The 26277-nt window shown below is 35.9% G+C and overlaps 1 protein-coding gene across 3 annotated transcripts in view; it reads right to left on the bottom strand.

The window, feature by feature from the left end:
- AGTPBP1 (ATP/GTP binding protein 1) overlaps positions 1-26277 on the bottom strand; it is a 166277-nt gene that overhangs the window by 79734 nt on the left and 60266 nt on the right. For all 3 annotated transcript variants that reach the window (XM_029920063.1, XM_029920062.1, XM_029920064.1), the window contains exons 10-13: positions 24523-24731; positions 22406-22583; positions 11860-11957; positions 6949-7065 (exon numbers count right to left, since the gene is read on the bottom strand). In XM_029920063.1, coding sequence (XP_029775923.1) covers positions 6949-7065; positions 11860-11957; positions 22406-22583; positions 24523-24731 — 602 coding nt within the window. The remainder of the gene's footprint in view (positions 1-6948; positions 7066-11859; positions 11958-22405; positions 22584-24522; positions 24732-26277) is intronic.

The following is a 26277-nucleotide window of genomic DNA, read 5'->3' as shown; positions in this document are numbered from 1 at the left end:
AATAAGTTCAGGAAAGAGTTAAGAAGTTTTATTCTTAGAATAGTAAGTTAACTGTAAATATTTTAATGTTAGTTTGCTCATCTATAATCTGAGATCATCGTGAAGTGAGAAAAAAACATCCCCCTAAATACAATTTAATGCACGAGGGAAAAACAAACAGTAATTCCACCTACAGTCTTCAGATTATGGGTCCGTTTCTCCTGGAAAACCTTAAACTGAAGCAGTCTCTCCCCCCCTCCCCTTTTTTTTTTAGCTTTTGTAGTTAATTTTGGAATCAAATTATTGAGTGCTTGCTTTGGCAGCATATATACTAAAATTGGAACCAAATTGTTCCGAAAAGAGGGGCTGCATATTTAGATATGAAGGCTAGTTTTGCATAAAACAAATGTTTATTTTATGATAGAAATACCACTATACTTGTTTTACACCATCTGTATACATGTGGTGGCATTAATGCTGAACCATAAAGTGTAAAATTATAATGTGACCCTGCAATTCTAAAACGCAACAGCAACAACGAAAATTCTGTTTCAAATACTGTGGACTAGGTATCCACCCACAGAAACATTTATAACTGCTGGTTGGTAAAAGATTTTAGGTACCACACAAGTGGCTAAGACAGCAAATATAAAGAGCAAATAGTAAGTGATCATGGGATCCCAAAGTGGTACGACTGATGGCTTTCACTTGGAAAATATTTGCTAAACCAGGGGGCCTGGGGTTTAGGTTTTCCCATCTCAGAGTATAAAGAACAGAAGACTATCCCAGAACCTGCATAAAACAAGGACTCTACCAGAAGATCCTCCTCCCATAAAGATGAAACCCCAGAGAACTAAACCTACATTACAGGAACCCCAAAATACCCCCACCAGAAAACAAATAGCAAGGGAAACCAACTGTCTCAAGCCTCAGCACTAAGCGGATAAAAAAACATTATTACCCATAAATTATAAATTGATACCAAAAGCTGCCATCACATCACATGGACTGTGGCCTGAACTCACATTATCTGAGTAGTTCAAAAAGCCTCCAGGAGGAATGTAACCTATTAAGAGTGCCTATCAAAAGCAATAAACTTCTGGAGTTTCCATATAAGTTCCACAAACAGAATTATAAAGAAAAGGACCAGTTCATAGGGAATAAAAATGAAAAATTAAACAAGTAGAAGAGAAGGAACTAAAACAGCTGTGGAAAAAGATCTGCAAGAACTTCAGACACTAAAATTATAAAACTAATCAAGTTACTATATTTAATATGTTCAAAGAAATAAAAGAAACAAGAAGTTTAAGAGTGATGAAGCAGATTTTTTAAAAACCTTCTAAGACCAAAAATAAAACAAATTTGAATGCCTAGTGGATGTTTGTAATGACTGATCAAATAAAGCCAAAAATGAAATTAGAGAACTGGCAGACTGTCGTAAGGAATTTAGTTGAATACAGCATAGAGAAAGAAAAAAAAAAAAACTATGAAAAAGAGTTAATAGCTATGGGAAGAAAGTAAAAAAAGTCTATATCCAGGGGCACCTGGGTGGCTCAGTTGATTTAGAGTCAAACATCAGCTCAGGTCATGATCTCATGGTTCATGGGTGTGGGTTCGAGCCCCATGTCGGACTCTGTGCTGACAGCTCAGAGCCTAGAGGCTGCTTCAGATTCTGTGTCTCCCTCTCTCTGCTCCTCTCCCATTCGTGATCTGTCTTCTCTCTCCCTCCCAAAAAATGAATAAACATTAAAAAAAAAATTTAAGTGTACATCCAATTGTAATGCGTAATGCCAAAAGAAAAGAGAGAAGGAAAGGAAAAGAGGCAGTATTGAAAAGAGGTTTTTCCAAACCCTAAGAGAAAACAACTCAGAGATTCCAAAATACAATGAATCCCATATAAGATTTAAAAAAGAATAACCTGCCCTTGGTCAACATTACTGGGAAACTGTAGAGCAGGAAGCTAAAGAAATGATCTTGAAAGTCACCAGAAACAATGTATTATACAGTGAAAAATGCACTTCCCATATATATTATCCAGCAATTTCACTCACAGATATCTACCCAAGAGAAATGAAGGCAAATTTCCACACCTTTTTATACAAATGCTAATCTCAATTTTATTCACAGTAGGCCCAGACTGCAAGCATTCCAATACTCATCAAGGGAACAGATAAAGAAACTGTGGTACATTCATACAACAAAATACTACTTAGCGATAAGGAAAGGGCCACTGACGTATGCAATAACATCAGTGAATCTCAAAACCATAAAATAAGCACAGAAGCCTTACACCAGAGTACATTCATGTAGAATTGCAATGATGATAAGTTCTAGAACAGGCAAATTAACCTACAGTGACAGAGCAGATCAGCTGTTACCAGGCAGGAGATAAGAGACTGACCACACAGCAGTCCAGGGAGATACCGGGGGTGACAAAGAATTCCATTATCTTGGCGAGGTGGGTAGGTGAAGGGTAATTCATCACAACTCATTGGAATTACAGATGAGTAATTTACTACAATTAGATTATATTCCAATAAAGCTGGTTCTTAAAAATTGGCCAGAGAAAGAAACTACTTTCAAGATGATTACAAAGTAAAAGCACTTTTAGAGACAGACAAGGAAAGGTATATTGCAAACAGAAGGAAAGTAATTTGGACTAAAGGTCTGAGAAACAACAAGAAATGAAAAACAAAATAGTAAAACTGTGAGTAAATCCTCAACACTGAATGTACAACACAGAGCAGTACCATACACAATGATTTTTTAAAAGCTAGAATTAAAATATAAATTAAAAATGTGTACATTGGTTTGGGAGGTGATGATACTAAAAGTATTTGAAGTTTCCTTTTATGATTAAGAGAAAGAAGAAAGGTCCTGATTAACTTCTGAATAGTAATAATGCACATCAAAAGTAACGAGAATTTCTGCATATATGTCAATACTCATACTTTAAAGGAATGAAGTTTATTATATGTAAATTACACCTCAATAGTTTATTAAAACAAAAAATAACAAGACTATATAGCTTTCAAATGAATAAGGGTGAAAAAGTGAAACAAAAAACACAATCCAAATGAAAGCCAAACAAAAGACAAAGATACAGAGATGAAACAAAATCTGACCTCATAAATACAAATATAAATAGAGCAATAATTACATGTAAATGCACTGAATGCTCCAGTTAAATGGCAAAGACTCAGACTTGATTTTTTTAAATCCAACAATATACTGTTTAAAAGATACATGTCTAACGATATCAAAAAGTTCAAAGTAAAAAGCTTTAAAAAGATACCGGTCAAGTCATCAAAATTAATTTAGCTACATTAATAACTTTTTAACTTTTCTGCCTTAAAGTCTTACAGACTTTACAGTATCAGTGACTTTATAACTATTAAAAGTTTATTTCAGAAGGAACAGAAATCAATTTATATTCATACATAATAAATAATAAACCTCCAAAAATATATAACAAAACTGACCTATAAAAAGGAAACACATTTGCAATCACAGTGAGAGATTTTTAACACATTTTTCATAGTAATTGATAGCACTGGAATAAAAATCCATTAAGGACAGAAAAGATCTTCTCAACGTGATAAACAATCCTGTCCCAGTGGCCAAACACACAACTGTGCCTAACAAGTGCAGAATTCTTTTCAAGGATACGAGAAGTATTAACAAAAATTGACTAAATTCAAAGCCATAAAATAAGCATCAAAATATTCAAGAGAGTCTAATCATAAAGAATATCCTCTTATCCTGCTACAGTATGCTAGAAATAAAAAAAGATAAATAAAAAATTGGAAAGTCAACTTTGACATAATCAACAAATAAAAGAAAAAATCATAATAGAAATAAAGTTTCAAAACAAAGATAATGAAAATACTAAATATTTAATACATGTGATGTAGCTAAAATAGTAATTAGAGGGAAATCTGTAGCTTAAGAAATATAAATACAGTACTGAAAAAGACTAAAAATTACTGAATGTCTACCTCAAAATAACAATATAACAAAAAGAGCAAAGGCAAGAAAATCAGGAGGTGGCTTTGTAAGTCTACCATTTAGAAATACAGGGATTAACATCAAAAACATGCTAAAAGTCACTATAGGAAACAGTAAGTGGGAAAGGGACCCAGTTTTTCCCAATTATGTGAAGCTATGTGACTCTTTAAACTCTGTCCATACATAACTTTAATAAAAACTCAAAACCAAAACAAAAAGAGGAAAAAAAGGAAAAACAAAACCTAACAAAAGTCCATACGGTAACCGTCGCCATGTTACCACAAATACATGAAAAAAGAGCTGTGAAAATTCACAATTTTGACACTTCACATATTCTGTCATTAGGAAACAAAAGCAAATAAAACTGTGACTGTCACTATGAATAAATAAACAGTTTTAAAAAGGTCTCTCAAAAAGTCTGTTGATAATTACTTTAACGCTTCTATATGTTGCCTTTTAGAATGTATTAATTTGCTTCCATCTGGCCACTGAATAGCAGCCTTAACACATCTGGAAACAAAGTGGGTGGTGTTCAGAATTCTAACAAACACATCAAGTAATTTTAAGCTCCAATGGTTAATGCTGAAAATGACATGCAAATCCAAATGGAAAAAGTCATTATTTAAAAAGTTGAAAATAATTTCATTTGTGCTTGATGTCTCATGATCTCCAGTATTTGATAAGATGATGGCTGAAAAAATTCTTTCAAACACTTCTTATCTGGAACTGACCAATATTTTTAATTCTCAAAAATATATCACTTAAATACTGCTGCTTAGATATAGCTCCAACACACAATTCAAAAAATTAGAGACTAAAGTATCCTAATGATGCATTCATCTGAAATTTAAAAATGAGAAAGATAGTCAATTGCCAACACAACTACTTTAGAAATGACCGTCCAGTTGTGTAAATAAAAGACCAGGTTCTATCCCCATAACACATGCCACAGAAACACAGCTAACTATTCTACATTAAACTTTATGGTAAAATAGAGAACACATTAATAAATACATATTAACTGAAATACCCGAAGTAGCTTCTTTTGCTTACACAAAAATAAAAGGAATAATTTAGTTGGAAAAACTTCTCAGAGCATTTACACTCTGACAAACCTGTCTTTATTTACCATCTGACTCTGGCCAAGTCAGAACACAAGTAGGAACCCACTTCTAGGGGCAGCCAAACTAGACGACAAGCTACCCAGCTGTTAGGTGCCAAGCAGGAAACCATCAAGGGTAGCCTATTCTAGGTGATGAATTAACAGGCAGACATACAAGAACTCACCATCATAGCCTACAAGAAAGGATCAGTAGCCTGTGAGAGAATGAGAATCAAAATCCTGGCCTTGACACCCATTAAAAAATTATTTTTCTTTATTTGCACATCAAGACACCTACCATTTTTAATCATGTTATATAGCTCTTATACACACATAGAGAAAAAGGAAAAAATTCCTTCCCCAAATCCCTTCTACAGTATTTTTCTGCTTTGAGTTAGCAGCATCTGTCACCTCCCGGGTTCTATTTTTAAGTAGTTCTTAGCTGGACACAAAGGTGAAAGAGCAGCCATACAGCTGGTAGGTTCAGTATCCTTTCCCAAACGCCCCTTCCTACCTTCTTTTTCTCTTTTTGACAAACACCACTCTCCTTTACCCCTGCCTTCTTTATAGTCCCCCTGATTTCAGAGTACCTTCCAACATGCTCCAAATCTTTGAGAGTACCGAGGAAATGGGGAAGGGAGAGGAGGCAACTTGCTGCCGCTCCCATTGCGCCCCATGCTCCTTAAGATCCCAAAGAGAACCCTGAAGAATGAGCACTGTGAGTTGTCAACACCACTCACACATGGATTGTTTCTGATACATACAGTACATACCGTACAGTAGTGTACATGTTCTTCTCTTAGGATTTTCTTTCTTCTAGTTTGCTGTGTTCTGCGAACACAGTATATAATACATACGGCATACAAAATGTGTTCATCGACTGCTTATATTATCAGTAAGGATTCCAGTCAACAGTAGGCTAGTAAGTAGTTAAGTTTTGGGGGAATCAAAAGTTATGCGTGCATTTTTTACTCCATTCAGAGGTTGATAACCCCAACCCCTCCATTTTTCAAGGATCAACTGTATTTCTCTTTTTTTATTTCTCACACATAACCTCACATTAAAGTCTTTTTCTTTAGGCAACTAGGAATTAAATGTATGGGTTTAGGGAGTACGGGACTTGTAATTAAGAGCTGAATAAATCTGAGATTATCTGGTTCAAACTATTTATTTTACAGTTTAAGATCCTGGGCAATTTCAGCAACTTACTCAAGGACCCACTACGAGTAGGCAGGTGACTGAGAATAAGAAACTAAATCTACTAATCGCCAACAGTTCAATTAGGTTTACTTACTGTGTAACCCACGTTAAGTATGCACACTGCAGTAAATAAACGAGGGTAAGAAATTTCACTCTCCCTGTGAACCCAGATATAAAGACTTCGAGTTGTCCTCCCCCTGCCCCCACACCATGCCCTGTTACATGGGGACCCCAGGGAAAAACAATCCAACAAGCAGACTACAGTTTTAATTCAGCACTTTCTTAGCTTTCATCTCCCCTTCAGCTGTATGCAAATGATACAGAGACAACTTTAACATAAGATTTAGAAATGCCATCTTAAAGATTATTTTTTTACAAAGAGTAAGAAACTATGCTAATTAAATCAATGAGCCAAAGTGATCAAAAATTTTAAAGCCAGTCCAAAGATTAATTAAATAAGGTCGTCCCCTCATTTTACAAATAAGCAGTCTGCAGCTCAGAATGCTAAAGTAGCAGTCCAATGTCACTCAGAAAGACAATACTACTTTCATATTTTAGAAATAGAAAGCAGAAGGAAAACAGTGATTATGGACCTAAGGAAGAAAAAAAAGAATTTTTTCTCAAAATCAATTAAGATGCTGTATTTTCTATATTTATACCTGAAAATCATCAACAAGCTCAGGGAAAAGGTGTTCATACATTTTAAGTTCTTCTATCGTTCGTCCTGGTTCCTGCTGGGGTTTTAGTTTGTTAATATCCGTTTCAATATCATCATTCTGAAATAATAAAATGTCACCAGTTAAAAAATTACAGAATATATTTCAGATTAAAGTTTTCCAAATTATTAATCAGATGTAGAGAATAATCACTGAATATAACTTGCATAAATTAAAATTTGCTTGTATTTTTGCTTCATTGTTGCATTTATCATTGTTTCAGTTGTTTTAATGCATTTGTTTTTGTTAAAGATTATGCTAATAGAACACAGTATTTAGGCTCCTCAAGATGGAAAACGGAGCATCAAGATCTATACTACAGTATGCTCCCCCCTATTTCCTGAACTGTCATAATTTTATTCATATTAAACGGCAGGTAAAACTTAAAACTAAATTGAAAAATATAAATACATGATGGTGGTGGTGATAATCATAACATTTACTAAGCACTGAAAATGTATGAAATGCTATGCTAAGGATTTAAATAATTAAATGTGCATAAGAACACTATGAAGTAGATAGCACTGTCACCTCCATTTAATTGAAGAGGAAACGGAGGTAGAGAAAGGGTAAGTGGCTTGCTCAAAATTACACAGCACCCAAAGAGAAGACCCAGGATGTAAAACTAATCATTGATTTCAGAGCATATACTATTGCTTGATGGACTGCCCCAAGACAAACCAATGATTATACCATCCTCTTTTATTCCTTGGTCAATAAAGTTCCCCTAGAAAAGCTCAGTGTCACCATCCACTTTGTTTTTCAGGAGAAATATGTAAAATGCTGAAAAACAGCCAGATATGGTTTCCAAGCACTTTTAGGCAAGAAGAGGGTAAATTTAAAGGAGAGGTCTGACCTCAGAAAAACAGGGTATGTATCCAGGATTAATTTGATCTGTATGTGCTCAAAGACCAAAGCCACACTGAGCCAGAGGACAAGTGTCAGTGTGCCCACTACCCCAGCAATTCTCTAGGACCTTCACCACACGTGGCCTCACACAAATACGAATTCACCATCACCTTCACTGCTAAAGAGAGACAGAAGACCAATTACTTGTCAGCAATGGGCATTCATTTTTAACTTTGCATTTATCTTACTATCAGAGTGAACTTACTTTTAGCCTTAAATTTATTCTACCATGCCCTAATTCTTAAAATGCTTTCTATACATGTATACACACAGTCTCCATAGATTCTATGTATATATTTCATATTAAGTAACTTAAAAGGAAAAGCATACTATGTATTTCTCATATTTTATATTCAGGAACTTAACTATCACTTGTATAACCAACGAAAAGATTTTCCCCATTGCCATAAATAATAAATACTATTTGTATTTAGAGAGTATCATGTTAATTACTGTATCATTATATAATTATTAGTACATGAATATGTAATTTCATGTGTCTTTATGCATTGATGAAGCAAAATGTAGAATTTCCTTGATCGGCATCTAATAGACAATGCTTTAAAAATAACAAAAGTTTACAAAAGTATTCGTTCTCTAAACATACTAGAATTCAATATTCAATATTTTGTGAAAACTGAGCCTTATATATTGGCTCTCTACTTTCAAAAAAACAGTCATTGTGGATGAAAAAAACTATACTTTGAGAGGTCAATAGCAGGAAATTGTGTTTTGATTTAGGGAAAAACAAAAATGAAGAGCTACTAACAGCCTTGGGGGAAAAACAACAACAACTGTCTATCACTCCTTAAAGCTCTTCTAAAGTAAAGGATGGGGGGAGCTTATATGCTGACAAGTCCTGGCTGTCTGGAGGTGAGTCTTCTAAACCTCCAAGTTTCTATAAACGCTCTAAGCTGAAACATCTGGGGTAAAGAGAATGGAGAATGGAATCGATATGGTGAAGAGAGAAACAGTCTCTAGGAGTATGACCACAATGGAACACAAATATCAGACCCAACGCATAGTAGGTTCACCTGACAAGGTAAGAAGTAATGGGATTTAGAATAATAGGAAAAATTGAGTCTAAATATGTAACTGCCAAAGACAGTAAGAGGCAGACTGTGGCAAGAAGAAAAAAAAGATAATAGAACTCAGCAGTGTCAAAGAGCCAACAATTCTATAGCCCTTTAAAAAAAATAAATAACATTTTGGTATAGCATAGTGGTAAAGAGAGCCGACATTCACATCAGACTGCTATATTCTGAATCCTGCCCCCACTCCTTACAAGCTACACTAATAATCCTTCTGTGCCTCCTTCTTCTGATTATTAGCCCTGTAAAGCAGAGGTAATAATACCATGTAACTTAGAGGATTGAGATGAGGCTTCAGAGTTATTACATGTAAAGAGCATGGAGTAGCATAGATGGTAAATTCAAGTGGTAACTAGACCCATCATGGTGAACATCTCATAATGCCAGTATGTTATATACCTGAAACTAATAAAATAGTGTATGTCAACTATACTTCAAGTTGTGATCTCACGGTTCATGAGTTCAAGCTCCACATCAGGCTGTGTGTAATGGTGCAGAGCCTATTTGGAATTCTCTCTCCCTCCCTCTCTGCCCCTCCCCTATTCATGCTCGCTCTCTCTCTCTCTCAAAATAAATAAGTAAACTTAAATTAAGAAGAGCATGGACCAGCATAAGATTAGGTGTTTAATAAATTCATTCTCTTTTTATTATTACAACTGCTGTGTTAAGGTAAAGTGGGGGAAATGTGAGCAATCATGGATATTTCAGTGAATAAGACACCCAACAACTATATTTTCCAAAGACATGAATGTCACAAAAGAGAAAGAAATATGTGGGAATGATTTAAACTAAAGGAGATCTAAGGGACTAGATAATTAAACAGAATACCTAATGCTGGCCCCTATACTAGAGAGAAGAAAAAAAATGTCATAAAGGACATTTATTAGATCAACTGACAGTCGAATATGGATGGTAAATTAGAGAAAAATGTTCTATCACTATAAATTTATGAAGTTGATACCTGCATTGTAGTTATGTAAGACAGTATCACTATTCTTAGAAAATATACACTGATGTATTTAGGGGTAAAGGACCATGATACCTAATATACGTAACTTTATGATTTTTTATAAAAATTTTAAGTATGTATTATGCATATACACTGACAATTTCCAAGCAGCAAAATAAAATCATTTTTATAATCCCTATTAGTTTCTGTTTCCCCACCAATCTCTGTCTTTACATCTGTAGTGATCACAACAACAGATATTTTAATGAGGAACCTGAATCATAAAGAATGAATTATACTCAACATACTATGTTTTTAATAACAGGGAAACATACAGCACATAAAAGAAAAGTTTCTATCAAAATATAATACTTTAAATCATAAACTTAGTGTCAATTTGAAAAATTTCACCATTTTTAAACACCCACTTCCCAAAGAATTCAAACAGGTTATTTTTAATATACTTCCTATTATCTAAAGAACACTTTTACATAACAGAATCTAAACTCTCATCCCATAGTTCTTTCACTTCCATCAAGTCCAGAACCACAATCACACACTCAGATTTTTTGCTTTGCCCATCAGAGCCTGCATGGTTTTTCTTCTTAGTAGCATCTTGAGGTAAGAATGCAGACCATCATGCTGTCCTGATTGGCTAACTTGACATTTCTGCCAAAGCTTGCCTTGCAGATCATATTTAGTGATAATGAAATTGGTTCTCCATCTACTATGAAGATGGAAATCCCAGGGCGCCTGGATGGCTTAGCGTGGTTTGTGGGTTCAAGCCCCACACAAGGCTCTGTCCTGACAGCTCAGAGCCTGGAGCCTGCTTCGGATTCTGTCTCCCTCTCTTTCTACCCCTCCCCCACTCAAGTTCTGTCTCTCTCAAAAATAAACAAACATTAAAAACATTGGGAAAAAAAAGGTGGAAATCTGCCTCAGGGATCTTAGATTCTATCTCCAGGGAGAGGCAAATACTCAGTGTACCCAATTATGATTTAACATTTCAAGACAAAAAGTCCCAAGCAGGCAAAGGTCAAATGAATCTCTCCCCATCTGCCAAAAAAGCACTACGTTTGGGGCGCCTGGGTGGCTCAGTCGTTTAAGCATCCAGCTTCAGCTCAGGTCATGATCTCACAGTTTGTGATTCGAGCCCCCTATCAGGCTCTGTGCAGACAGCTTGGAGCCTGGAGGCTGCTGCAGATTCTGTGTCTCCCTCGCTCTCTGCCCCTCCCCCACTCACACTCTGTGTCTTTCTCTCTCAAAAATAAACATTAAAAAAATTTTTTAAAAAGCACTAAATTAAAAAGTTAAAAACTAAAGGAGTTAAACAGATACTTTTCCAGAGAGACTAAAATGGCCCCCTCTAACACTACTTCTAGTTTTCAAATTCTGACAACTTCCCTGCCTCCCACTTAACATCACATGACAATATTTTTTTCTATCTTGTCTCAATTCAATAAATACTTTTGTCAATTTTCTTCTCCAATTAACTGAAACCTAAGCATCATTATGTAAACACTAATTCTTACCAAAGAGCCACCAGCTACAGATTCTTTTCCTACTATTTTGATTTCCCCAAGAGTGCTGAAAGAGGAAGAGGTTGTCACTTAAGAGTTTCAAATCACTTTCCTTCAAACTCAGATTTCCTTAGACTTTGAAACCTACGCCAGATGGGTTACCTGAGGGCATCCTGGCCAAAGAGAGTGAAGTTAGGTTATTTTAACATGCTTTTCAGACCAGCATATTCAGAGCAATATTATTTTCCCTTTCATCAGTTCAGTGCCCACCGATGGGGACCACATGAATTAACCCACCATTAAGCTATACACACTATCTCCCCAATCTTTGTTTTACTCTGCAGATACAATTTAGAAAGTCAACTAAAGATGGAGTCACACTAACCTTAAAATTCTGATCTACATCATCTTCATTTTCAGTTTCATTTTCGGCTTCTAAGTCAAGCTCATCATTGTCATCACTTTCATCCACTACGTCGTCCACTGTCACACAAAACACACTGTGAGTAGGTCAGAGATAAGCAACTGCAACATGCACATTCGAAGACAGGGTGGCATAGATATGCCACACTGGTATTTCAATCACCAAAGGAAAAAAATGTCTCTATCGCTACAGAAAAACCTGGCAGATAAAGTGAAAGTGCTTCAAAGTTTGAAAAAGCACTGTAAAAATGTATGGGGGGGTTTAGTGGTGTTCTCAATTCTTTTTTTGTAACTTTATTTTTTTTTAGAATATAACAATATTTTTTTAACATATGCAATTATTTTCCATCATTTACAATACAGTAGTTACAATGACACTCCAAATGGATAAGCAAACTAAAAAATCAGAACCCCAACTTCTATTTCATGTAATTAGACTTATACAGAAATTAGAAGGTTAAGTAACAACTAGTTAATCACCTAATTTCACAGCTATCTGAAGTGGCAATCGTTATATAGCAGCTTATCTATGATACATTCAAGATACATGATACAATTTATTACTTGCCCACAAGCTAAAACACAGCCTGCTTAACACCTTTCCTTAAATTCCACCTCTATACTACAATATACTTGAGGTCCATGCAAAAAAGTAGCTACCTTTTATATAGGAAATGGATGATTAAGTCTTTGGTGTTGTAAAAGTAACTTCATCTAAACATAACCACCCCCACCACCAAAAAAAGAAAAGAAAAGAAAAGTAATGAAAATAATAAGGGAAGTTCTCAATTTTTAAAAGTGAATAAAGTCTTCCATTGCAACAGCATGAAGCATTTTATTTCCCGTACATGACAAATTTCAAGAACTGCTTTCATGCCTTTAGCAACTGACTTCCCAGACGTTTGTTTCAATGGCTACTATGTGCCTATACAGTGCAATGTGCTGGGAATTTTTTAAAAATATGTATAAATATAGTCCCTGTCTGCAGGGAGCTCATGAAGTTAAAGAGCAGAAAGGAGTAAACAGATAACTAACACAAGATTGAGGTTCATGAAGACACATACATAAAAATGCTATGGGAATACGAGGGATGGAGTGACTAACTGCAAACTGTTTGGGTTCAAGGGGCTGTGAGTGATCACTTCATAAAACAGGTAGTGATTAAGCAGCATCCTGAAGAAAATATGGCAGGTTTCTAAGCAAACATAAGGTGAGTGAGTGAGGCTTTTAAGAAGATGAAGCAAAAACTTGAGATGATATCTTTGGAAAACAGCAAGTGTAACAAAACTCGTATGCTTGGGAAAAAGTACTAAGAAAGGCAAATAAGAATGAGAACATGAAGGGTACAGTAGGCTAAGTAGTTTAGATTTTTAACCTTTGGAAGATAAGCAATGAGAATTTTCAAGAGGAAAATGGCTTAATTCAATCGGAAATTATTCAAAAAATCACTCTGGCAGGTATGAGAGAGGGAGATCCTAAGTGGAGGGAAACCAATTAACTGGAGACCATAACTGTCTGACCAATACAGCAGGAATGGGGATAATGGGTATACATTAGAGAAAAACTCAGGAAACAGAATGGAAAGGGACAGGAGGACCATGGCTGTAGGGGAGACAAGGAAAGAAGAGAAGAGTACTTAGGTAAGTAACTGAGTGCTTTAAAACAAAGTAGAGAATATTTTAAAAGGGGATTTTTCAGGGTGCCTAGGTAGCTCAGTTGGTTAGATGTCCAGCTTCGGCTCAGATCATGATCTCCTGGTTCAGGGATTCGAGTCCCGCATTGGGCTCTGTGCTGACAGCTCAGAGCCGGAAGTTGTCTTTGGATTCTGTGTCTCCCTCTCTCTACCCCTTCCCTGCTTGTGCATGTATACACATGCTCTTAAAAATAAACATCAAAAAAAAGGATATTTTTCTAAACTATTTAACTCTATTGAGGAAGAGCTGGCCAATAAAACTGTATGCATTAAAGTATACAATGTGATGATTTAATACAAATACACAAGGTAAAATGATTACCAAAACAAAGATAACTAATATATCCATCACCTCAAATAATTAACATGGTCCATAGTGTTTGTGCGTGTGAGGTACAAAGGCTTAAAGCTCCTTTCGTAAATGTCCAAGTATGCAATACTGTATGAGTAACTATAGTCACCATGCTGTACATAGATTCTCAGAACTTAATCCTCTCAAACTGAAAATCTGTATCCCTTGACCCCATCACCTCATTTACCCTCCCCTCACCTGGGACATCCAACATTCTACCCTCTGTTCATGCAAAATCATTTTTTGTGCTGCTGGCTTTTTTTTTTTTAAAGATTCCACATATAAGTAATACTATACAGTATTTGTCTTTCCATCTGGTATATTTCACTGGGCATAATGCCCTTCAGATTCATTCATATTGCAGCAAATGGCAGGATTTCCTTCATTTTGGCTGAATAATATTCAATGATATATATTTGTATGTATATATTAAAGAGAGAGGAAGGAAGAAAGGAAGGTAGGTAGGTAGCTGGTAGGTAGATATTACGGTCTTTAATCCACTTATCTATCAAAGGACATTAAGTTTATTCCTAACTCTTGTCTATTGTGAATAATGCTATGGGGAATATAGGTGTACAGATCTCGCTTTAAGATCATTATTTCAACTCCTTTGGATATATACTCAGAAATAGGATTGTTAGATCATATGGTAGTTCTACTTTTAATTTTTTGAGGAACCTCCTTACTGTAGCTGTACCATTTTCACATTCCCAGCAACAGTGTTAAAGAGTTCCATTTTCTTCACATCCTTGCAAATATTCCCTATGTCTTATCTTTTTGGTAATAGCCATTCTAACAGGTGTGAAGTGATATCAGTAAGTGGTTTTAATTTCCATTACCCTGATGATTACTAACATTGAGCATTTTTTCATATACTATCGGCCATTTGTATGTCTTCTTTGTGAAAATGTTTATTCAGATCCTTTGCCCAATTTTTAATTGGATTACTTGCTTTTGTACTCTTCAGCTGTGAGAGTTCTTTATATATTTTAGACAGTAGCTCATTCTCAGATATATGTTTTGCAAGTATTTTCTCCCATTCTGTAGGGCAATAAATTGAAATTGAAATACAATAGAATCTTTTTAGTTTGTCAAAATCCCACTTGTTTCTTTTAGCTTCTGTTGCTTGTGCTTTTGGTGTCTTAACCAAGAAATCACTAACAAGACCAATGTCAAAGATCTTTTTCCCTAAGTTTTCTTCTAGGAGTTTCATAGTTTCAGGTCTTATAATTAAGTCTTTGATCCATTTCAGGATAATCTTCTGTGAGTGGTAGAAAACAAGGGTCCAGTTTCATTCCTTTGCCTGTGGACTTCCAGCTTTCCCAACACAATTTATTGAAAACAATGTCCTATCCCCACTGTGTATTCTTAGCATACTTATCAAAAATTCACTGACCCCATATGCACGGGTTTGTGCCTGGGCTCTCTATTCTGGTCCATTAATCCATGTGTCTACTTTATGTGAGTACCATCCCGTTGTGATTACTATAGCTTTGTAGTAGCTTGAACTCCAGAACTGTGATGCCTCTCCCGCTGTTCTTCTTTCTCAGGATGGCTTTGACTACCAGAGGTCTTTTGTAAGTTCCATGTTTGCCATTGCAATTTTCATGGAGATTATATTAAATCACTTCGATCACTTTGGGGAGTACGGGCCTTTTCACAATATTAATTCTTCCAATCTGAAAACACAGGATGTCTTTCCATTTATTTGTGTCTTCTTCAATCTCTTTCATCAGTGTCTTATAGTTTTCAGTGTACAGATCATTCAACTCCTTGGTAAATTTATTCCTATTTTGTTTTCAATGCTATTGTAAATAAAACTGCTATCTTCTCTTTCAGATAGTTTATTAAGTGTATAGAAATGCAACTGATTTTTGTATATTTGATTTTGTATCCTGCAACTTTACTGCCATGCCTGGTCTGAGGGCACAGGCGCCCTCGCTGCAGTGGTAGTACAGGCCGCGAGAGCATGCAGATCTCCTACGGAAAACAAGTTCACCACAGTGACTCCAGCTGGCGGGGCGATGCAGCAGCAGCATGGGCTCCGAGCAACAGCTCCACCCCAGAGAGTAAATGCAGCAGACAGGACCCAGTGCAGCTCCATCAGGGGAGATCAGCTTTGGCAAAGACCTGGAGGGCCTCGGTAGCAAAGGTACCAACATCCACAGTGGTAAGGCATCCTGAGGTTCTCCTGCTTCTTCCCCACAAGGTGAAGTTTCTCCGAAGGAAGCCCCACCTGGTGCTGTGCTGGTCTGGACTCAGAGATGGGGTACTGCAGAGAAAACACGTCCCGTACTTCTCTATGGGGCCATCCTTGGATTTTGAGCTCACAGGGTTTTAAAAACATTCTTTCTTCATTGTAGTCTAGAGATATCCCTGAGATATATCCATCACTTTGTGCTTGGTTATTTATCACTTTTGCTGTGTTTGTGGGGGTGATGAGCACTGGGACCTCCAGACCTTCCCTCTAGCTGACATCACCCTCTTCAAATTTCTTTTGACTTCTGTTTCCAATGTGACATCTTATAATGAAGATTATAAACTCCTTCCTACCTCCCAACTGTCTGTTCTCTCCTTCCTCTTAGTAACAGAGCATCTGAGTTTTTGCTTGAGGTTATAGATTCCAGCCTCCCTCACAGTGCTTACAGACTGATGATAAATTTTTAGCCAAAAGTGTAGAAGGCAAAGTGGTGAATACAAAATTCCAGGCCACATTCTCTAGAAAGAAAATTGCCAATTCCATTTCCTTTCATGACCATTTTCCACATGTACTTGAGAAAACCACCATAGGAGATGATGAAAGCAAAGAGTACTATTTCCTTTAATGATCTGGTGACACAGAGGCCTACTGCCCAGGGTTATCTGCCCATCTTCTGGATGAATGTGTAAGAAAAAACAATCTTCTATCTTGTTGCAGTGCAACAAAGCGGCTCTGGAGACAGGATACCTAATTCAAATCCTGGCTCCTCTACTTACTAGCCATTTAACCTTGAGCAAGTTCTATAATTTGTGTCTCTGTTCCTCATCCATAAAATGAAGACACCCAGAGTGTCGCTGGGAGCATCACACAGGCTAATATATAATGTGCAAGGCAAGAAGTATGTGCTATGAAAATGTCCATTACTACTGTGGCCTGAGTGACTATGGTACTGTCCTAGGTCACTCTGTTACAGCAGCTCAAGTCATCCTAATTAACACAGTCATCAAATTGCCTTAAGGTCTTTTGGAAATAGCAAAAATTAAATATTCATATTACATATATGTAGTAACCCGAGTCAGCGTATGCCAACGTACTAACAGCAGTTAGTCACGGATAAACAAGGGAAGAACTGACATTTAGAGAATGAACTATAAGAGAGAAAGAGAAAGACTGAATTCAGAAAAGTCTATGGCAAACAAGAAAGATGACTGCTTAGGGAGAGGGAAAGTGAAGTTCAGGATCAGAGAGAAAATGTTTTTAATCTTTCAAATATTTTCCTTTACACAATATCTTCCTTAGGTTTTCTGTTCCAGCTGTGAAATGTCATATAGCTTAGGGTGTCTGAGGCCTTCTTTTCTATTCTAATGGATAATATCAATTATTGTAATTATACAATTAAAGTCAGGGAATAAATATAAATCCTTATTATTGTTCTTCAAAATGTCCTTGGCTCATTTATACTAAAAACTAAAATACAGCGGAAAACTTAAATGCCTATCAATAGGAAACTAGTTAGATAAATTATATCTATATGATGAAACAATTAAAAGGAATTAGTCAGCACTTTTTGTAAGGTTATGGAATGTATAGTCCAAGGACTTTATTTTGCTTTTGCTATTGCTCCTTGAATGTGATCCATTTTCCCTCTGTTTTCTAAATGTTTTTGTTCCTGCATCTGCATATATAACACACACAGAAAAGCTACTGAATTTTATATATGTATCTTATAAACAGTACTTCAAGAACTTTTATCTTGTCTAGGACACATCTTCTTAACTGACTTGCTGGGATTTTCTACATAGACAATAATATCCTCCACAGATACTGATAGTCATTGAAAGAATAGGATAAAGTTAAGACCCTTTCTCTCCCAGGCTTATGGATCTGCCCAGAGCTTTCGAAATGATGTTAACAAACAATTGTTGAGTAAGGCATTCTTTAACACTTCATTACTGTGTGTGATGTTGGCTATTCATCTGAGCTGGATAATATCCAGCTTGTCTAGGAAATATCCTGGATTCCTTAAGAAATTTTACCTGGAACTAAGAATGATTCTTATTAAATCTCTTTGTGGCATTTAGCAAGATATTTACTGGTTTTCTTCCTCTGACCTACTGTTAAATTCTATTGATTAATTAAAATATTAATATTACAATGAACTTACTTTTTAAAAAATAATCCTTGTCATGAAAAATACAGCTAAATTCAATTTGCTAATATTTTAGGACTTTTATATTTTCATGAGTGACAATTATCTCTGGACTCAGGTTATTCCTACCAAGTTTTGATTTCAGCATGAAGCTGCTTCTAAACTTCTCCTTTTATTCTATGCTCTGGAAAACAAAGCATAGAAAAATTTCTTGAAAATTAAGACTAAGTCATCAGCATCTGGGGTCTTCACTGAAGGCAACCTCACCTGCAGATTTTCTGCTACTTAAATCAATTTAAGTTCCTCATTATTTGTCTAAAATATTGTCCATTTCAATCGTATTTTCAAATGTATTAACAGGAGTTATCTTTTGGATCCACTTGGACTGGTTGAACTCTCTCAATTTAATCTGCAAGAAAAATAACAGTTTCTACGAACTTGTCTTTACTCAATGCTTATAGTTTTATCTGTCTATGCTCTAGGATTCATGGCACTCTTGTTATTATCTAACTTGTAGGAAATCATCCCTGCTGTCTTGTTTTGAACATTTGTTCTGTAAAATACGGACTCTTCTGAGCCGGGGCTAACAGCTATAAATCTGCCCATCTCTACTTTCAAGCTCCCGTCCTGCTATTTTAAGAGTCTCCAGTATGTATCACCTACTTAGACTTTGGTTCTTAACCCAATCTGAGATTCTTCACCATTTAGTCAGACTATTTTACCCAATTAGATATCTTATTGCGAAAACTGACTTGCTTGTTTTCGCTTTGTATTTGGCACTCTCAGAATTTCTGTGCATCTCTGAAATTCCCTTGCTTTTCAAGAACAACAATAAATAGACCTCTTCAAGAATTTTTCCCAAGGAAAAAAAGAACATAATTTTATATAGAATGTCAAAGTGTTCACAGTCTCTAAGTCCATCCATGGATTGCTATAGTTCAATAGATCCCACACAAAAAATCCGTTTCAGATGTTAATTTTACATTTGAAAGCCCATATCTGAACCACTATTTCTATAATTATTTTAGAAATGCAAGAATATGAGGTGCCTGGGTGGCTCAGTTGTTTAAGCATCCGACTTCAACTCAGGTCATGATCTCATAGTTAGTGGGTTCGAGCCCTTTGTTGGGCTCTGGGCTGACAGCTAGCTCAAGCATGGAGCCTGTCTTTGAATTCTGTGTCTGCCTCTCTTCTCTGTCTGTCCCCTGCTCATGCTGTCTCTGTCTCTCTGTCTCTTTCTCTCTCTCTCCCTCTCTCAAAAATAAATAAAATGTAAGAAAAAAGAAATGTAAGAATAATGTAATATTCCTAAGAATAGGAACTCCATCAATAATATAAATACTATAAATTTTAAGTTTATTTGTGTAAAAGACCCATTTTGTTGGGGCGCCTGGGTAGCTCAGTCAGTTAAGCATCCGACATCAGCTCCAGTCATGATCTCACAGTTTGTGTGTTCAAGCCCCATGTCAGGCTCATAGCTCAGAGCCTGCTTTGGATTCTGTGTCTCCCTCTCTCTCTCTCTGCCCCTACCCCTTCCTCCCTCCTTTCCTCCCTCCCTCTCTCTCTCTCTCTCTCAAAAACTAAATAAACATTAAAAAAAGACCCATTTTGTTATAACTAAGGATTATATGTCTTTGGGCAAGAGTTTGTGGGTGTATTTCAAAAGAATATTACAATTACTTAATATTACATAAATAATAATTTGTAATTTGTAATACAATTATTCTGCTACCATGTATTCTCAATTTATCACTGGCTGAGCTGGAGTGATTGCATATAATTATTTCAGATAGAGTATCTGGATAATCTACTTCCATACCACCATATACCTACGAATATGTCACCTTCACATACGGAAGGCAACTTAATAAGTGTTCAGATATCTTGAATCGTGACTCCTTCAAATCTCCGTAGATGTTACTTCACTATCTCTTGGTATTTAATGTTCTAGAGACTAGGTCTTGGGGTCAGTTCAATTCCTTCATCAACAAATGTTACATGTACCCCATCTGTGACTAATAGATGCTCAGGATAAAATGAAGGGAAAAAACAATGGTCTTATCCTCATGGAATTTATATTCTACCTGAGGAAGGTAAAAAATAATGAAAACCATGGGTTCCTGGGTGGCTCAGTAAGTGAAGCATCTGACTTCGGCTCAGGTCATGATCTCACAGTTCATGAGTTCGAGCCCGCATCAGGCTCTGTGTTGACAGTACAGAGCCTGGAGCCTACTTCGGATTCTGTGTCTCCCTCTCTCTCTGCCCCTCCACTACTCATGCTCTGTGTCTCAAGAATAAACATTAAAAAATAATAATAATGAAAACTGTGATAAACATAATTAAGTCTGATACATGAAAAAAATAATGATAAGCAGAAAGAAGGTATTTTCCTTGTGTCCTTGTGTTGCTGTTAAAGCACTCCCCTCATATCTTAATCATGAAGGCTTGTTAGTTAATGTAAATCTCCATTTCTACTTTAGTGATCCATTAGTCTGAAATGAAAAAGAAAAGGAGCCCTCAGAAAAATATCATCTCTGGTCATTTTTCCCACAGGTTTGAATTCACTGCACTAGAAGTCAGCTTCCTTGACCTATGTGATTATTCTGGACACTAAATAAAGAGCCCTCTGGGGTATATCCTGTATCTTATCCCCTTCCCAATATTACTACCTGCTGTACCAACGTAAGTCTCCTCAGCTTTCTACCAGTTGCAACTTCCACTTGAACCCCCTTAAATCTACACTGAGATCCAGGACAGAAAAGGGCCTCTAACTGCTCCTTGACTGTCCCTCCACATAGGTGCTATTGGTGCCTCCACCTGGAGTCTGAGATACCGCGCTTACAGAAGGCTGAGTAGAAAGTTGATGCCCTTCTTTAATACATTCATACCTAAACCACGTTTGTTGCATGTTCTATATTTGATTTTGAGTTGTTGTTGTTTTGTTTTGTTTTGTTTTTAAGTAGGCTTCACACCCAGCACAGAGGCCCAACATGGGAACTGAGCTCATGAGCCTAAGATCAAGACTGAGCTGAGATCAGAGTCAGACACTTAACCAATGGAGCTGCATGTTCTGTTTGTTTCATGAGAATGCTTCTTTCACCTAGTTTATACTTTTGGTGCAAATCTTACCCTATTTTTAAAGTGTGTGGTAATTTAAAATGCAATGGGAAAGAGAAATTAGATCACTGTTTTCACTTCACTACTTTACTCATGTCCCTGACTTAGTTGTAGATTTTTAAACCTTTAAAAGGAAGTTTCTGAGTAATCTATTTTGATATTTTATGTGGACTAAACTTGTACTTTAATGATAAAACATTTCCTAAATAATATCATAACAGTGTACTCTCTGACATATGCCACTAATAAATCTATATCAAGGATAATAAAACTAATTATAATTACCTGGAAATTCTCTTAAATCACTTATTTCAAGTAATTGCTTTTAAATAGAAAAAAATCTTCCATTTGCTTTTGCAAAAAAGTAACTGACAAGAAAATACTTTAGAAACTCTATTAATAGTCTAGACTACATTCTCTTTTCCATTTTGCTAGATCTTACCCCCCCAAAAAAATCTACTTTTTCCCCACATTAAGAAATTTAAACTCTTACTTCTTTTACCATGTTCCCAGTATTTTCCTGAAAATGGCAAACAGCCAGCTTCTATTGATTTCATTATTTTCATTCGGGTAAGTTATATGCAAGTTTGTTTAGCATAAACCGTAACATTTTTGGTGATTAGGTATTCTTAACTTTAAAAGAATGAAGGTTCATCAAAAAGCTATAAATGTAAGCCCAAATATAATTACCTAAACATTTAATGTTACATTCTTATCCTCTGAAAATTCATTTAAACTATGAAATAATGTTCCTATATTAAATGCATAAATTTTTTGAAATTCAAAATTACATAAATGTAACATTCCACACTACTTTCCTTAATTTTCAGACCTCAATTTCTTATATTTAAATAAATATTTAACTAAAGCAAAATGTGAACATTTACTATGTGTACATAGGTATTCTTTTGCTGAAGACCTGGAAATGAGAAATAAAAAGTCACAATCACACAATTCCAAGAACCACGGGAAGCCAGCAGAAAATATGCAGTCTTACCTTCAGGGGGCAAACTATAGAGCTGGGCCACAGGCCCCGTCACGGGGATAACTGGCAGCTGGAAATGGAAAGAACTTTTAATTGTTGGGAGCGGCAGGCGATTTTTTGGAAAACACTTCCTCATTATTAGACTGGAGGTGTTGACAAGAGGATCAAGGGTCCTAACTGCCAAACATTCCTGTTTTTAAAGAAAAGAAATAAAGGAAGAAAAGAAAAGAAAAAAGGTTTTAAGCCTTTGGTGAATAACTGAATCAATTTTATATTACTTCATAAAGCAATATATCATTAAGCCAAATTCCACAAAAACCAGTATTTTAATATGATTATAAAATAGCTTTGCTATTATTCAGAAGGATTTATTCATAGGTAAGAACTTCAAGTGGCAAATTTAGTTAATACTTTTCTTTAGGCAAAAATCAGTACCATCTTTGGCACCAAAGTCGCCAAAGTACATTAATCCCCACTTTACCCCAGTTTCAGTCACCCACGGTCAATTGTGGTCCAGAGCAGATGATCCTCCTTCTGACCTAAGGTCAACTGTCAGAGGTCAGTACTAGGCCTGATGCTGCAACACGACATGCCTCACTCACCTCCCTTCATCTCATCACACGGGCATTTCATCATCTCATGCCATCATAAGACAGATGAGTGAAGTACAGTAAGATCCTTTGAGAGAGAGGGGCCACATTCACTTTTTATGACAGCATATTGTTGTAGGTGTTCTATTTTATTATTAGTTTTTAATCTTACAGGGCCTAAGTAGTAAACTTTATGACAGGGATGTGTGGTATAGGAAACAACACATGGTGTATATAAGGTTGAGTACTGTCCAGGTTTCAGGCACCTAAGCCAGGGGAATCTTGGAACGTGTCCCCCACAGATAAGGGGGAGTACTAAGCTAAGTAGTATCTATGAGTGACCTACGAGGCAATACTCAGCAAGCCTAGGGCATAAAATAAAAATTCTTTTAGTGTAATGGAAGAAGGAAAAAAAAAGCATTAAGTAAAAAACACAGTAAGAAAAGTGTAAGAAATAAAAAGGAATGTGCATTAGCTAAGCCTTTCTCAGAACTGTGTCAGTTATACAACAGCACCTCTAATAAGTTGGCTCTTCAACTTATAAAAAACAGTAGTCTGAATACCACAATTTTCAGTTAATCTAAGCTTGAGAAGGGCTAATCAATAGGGAATTTGAATCTATAACATATAGCACTATTATTATTATGACTGACAGCTGGCATTTAGATCGCATTTTGAGACAAATTTTCACATCTAACCTGTCAGAACAGATAACAGATTAAGGTTCAGAATTGTTAAGTGACATAAACAAAGTCACCGCACTCTTCCTAACATGCCAATTATTCATCACAATCTATATTAGGAATAGTAAACACAAGTGCATATGATTGATGTAGAAAAGAAAAGCTTAGGGTAAACGTAAACTGTGTGTTCAGATCTCTTTATGACTGCCACATAGAAAGAGACCTGTGTGTAAGACCAAGAGGGCACAACCAAGATAACTGGCTGCAATTTTCAAAATGACAGATTTCTTTCTAATAATTATAGCCTTCTAAAAACAAAAGGGTGGCACTGTAATATCCCCATTGCCCAGAGCTGACAATCCTCTCCCTAAAGATTTTGTCAAGAAGGTTTATGTTTAAGATGGCTGGCAATGTGAGGATTCCTCACTCCAGGGTTCACTTCTGCACCTTCCCTATGTAAAACTGCTCTATCCAGAAGGAAGACACTGACAACACTCCCTGACAACAGAACTGCCTTACCAGCTGTAAAGGACCCATAAATATCTTATGAGAGAAACATGCAAAACTGAATACAGCCAACTGCACATCTTAGAAAACATGGCTATATGGATTCCCTTCCCGCCCAGTGGATGTATCTAGACATCTTTCTTCTACCTATGGGGGAAAAAAATCTCATATTGCACTTTCTCCAACTCAGTGTGAGGTCACATGAGAAATGACTGCGCCTTTTGGTTTTCAGATTGTTTCTTGAACATATTTATCATACTTTTTTGAGTATTTATAAAAATACTAAGTTTCCTTAAGAACTAAATATTAGCACATAACCAGAGTAATAGGAAGAAAACAAAAAACTCACTTGTGAAGTGTTATAAAGAATTTTCATCCCATTGGCATCTATAAATGCTTTTCTTCCCAACTTGATGTTTGTAACACTTTTTAAACTCTGTAAAATTCCTTTCCGAATGAGCATGTTTCTATGCCGGTTATCATGGCGGTGCCAATCTACATAAATTGTTAAAAGGACTTGGACATATCCTCTGTCTACAGCTCTCCTGGCGTTTGTTTCTTTAACAAAAGAAAATTGAGAAAGAATATTTTTTAGATGACAAGTGAAAGCAATTGAATAAATCAAATTAAAAATACCACTATAATATTGTAATCAGTTCTTATAACTTTTTTCCGAAAAAAATATATAGCTGCCACACATTTAAATATTTTTTATCTAACAAAATAGAAGTTCCAGATGGCAAACTACATTTTCCAGAAATCTGCCCATATATTGTTTTATGGTTAATAAACACCAAAATATCTTTAATACAATTAGGGTTACATCTTTTTAAACATTAATACTGAAGTTTCATGTAGTTTAAAACTTATACCAACTTTGATTACACTAAATAGGACATATAAACCTTTACCTTACTAGCTGTGAATATCATTTTGTTAAAAAACATTATCACTATTATAACTTCTATCATAAACCTTGTGTTTCCACTGAAACTAACTCCATTGGACTGTAGCTTCAGTTAATACTATAATACAGTATTACAAACTGTAGCTGTTTCCACTGAAATCAACTGCTTTAATTACCTCAACTATATAAAAATCCATGCAATAACAAGGCTGAGTTAAAAATACTTATACAACTTTGGAGCGCCTGGGTGGCTCAATCAGTTAAGCATCAGACTCAACTACAGCTCAAATCATGATCTCACAGTTCATGCGTTCAAGCCCCACATCAGACTCTGCACTGATAGCGCAGAGCCTACTTGGGATTCTGCCTCCCTCTCTCTGCCCCTCCCCTGCTCTCTAACTCTCTCAAAACAAAAAACAAAAAAACACTTATACAACTTTTAGTAAATGAAATGTGAGGAGCATTTTACTGCTCTTTGACCATTAATTGTTTAACGTAATAAAAACTACAATAAAGAGGCTTTTTTGTAAATGGTCAATTTTCCTGGGAAAGAATTTACAGAAATCCACGAATTTGATCTACTTTATGATTTTGTACATGTTAATATTTTAGATTATTCACCAAAAGGGTACACTTCACTAGAATAGCTGTAGGGGAATCCTCTCATAGCAACATCCTGAGCCACCCATCACCACACAGGTAGGCCATTGATAAGAGTACAAAATAATGTGGAATACCAGCCCATCTGAGCTTATTTGATTACAAAGAAACTCCAATCTCTTCCTAACCTAAGTCTACCCCCTGCCTCATAGCATAGGCATAAAGATAATGTAATAGTAATGTTCTGCCGCTTTTAGTTACCTGAAAGAATTACTATGCTTCCAAATTTGCTAAAACATAAAGGAACTGCGATCAACAAACTTACTAATGCTCTAAAAGAAGGCATTAGAGAGCTGGAAGAAATTCACCTGGGGAGTGAAGCTTTCTCGTGTAAAAGCTTTAAAAACCTCTATTGTGTCTTAAAGAGTTTATTGGCCAAAGCTGTGGCTATTTGCAAAATCGGTTCAACAGTTTTGAGTAACAGGAGTTTCATGTATTTTAAGGGAATACACACTTTGCTTACACCACCTGGAATATATAAGCCTTTCCTTTCATTCACTATCTGCGAATATGATTTTTCTTAAAAGACATTATGAT

This window comes from Suricata suricatta, chromosome 13 (genome assembly GCF_006229205.1).
Source record: "Suricata suricatta isolate VVHF042 chromosome 13, meerkat_22Aug2017_6uvM2_HiC, whole genome shotgun sequence".
NCBI lineage: Eukaryota > Metazoa > Chordata > Mammalia > Carnivora > Herpestidae > Suricata > Suricata suricatta.
This window is presented reverse-complemented; position numbering and strand designations above follow the sequence as displayed.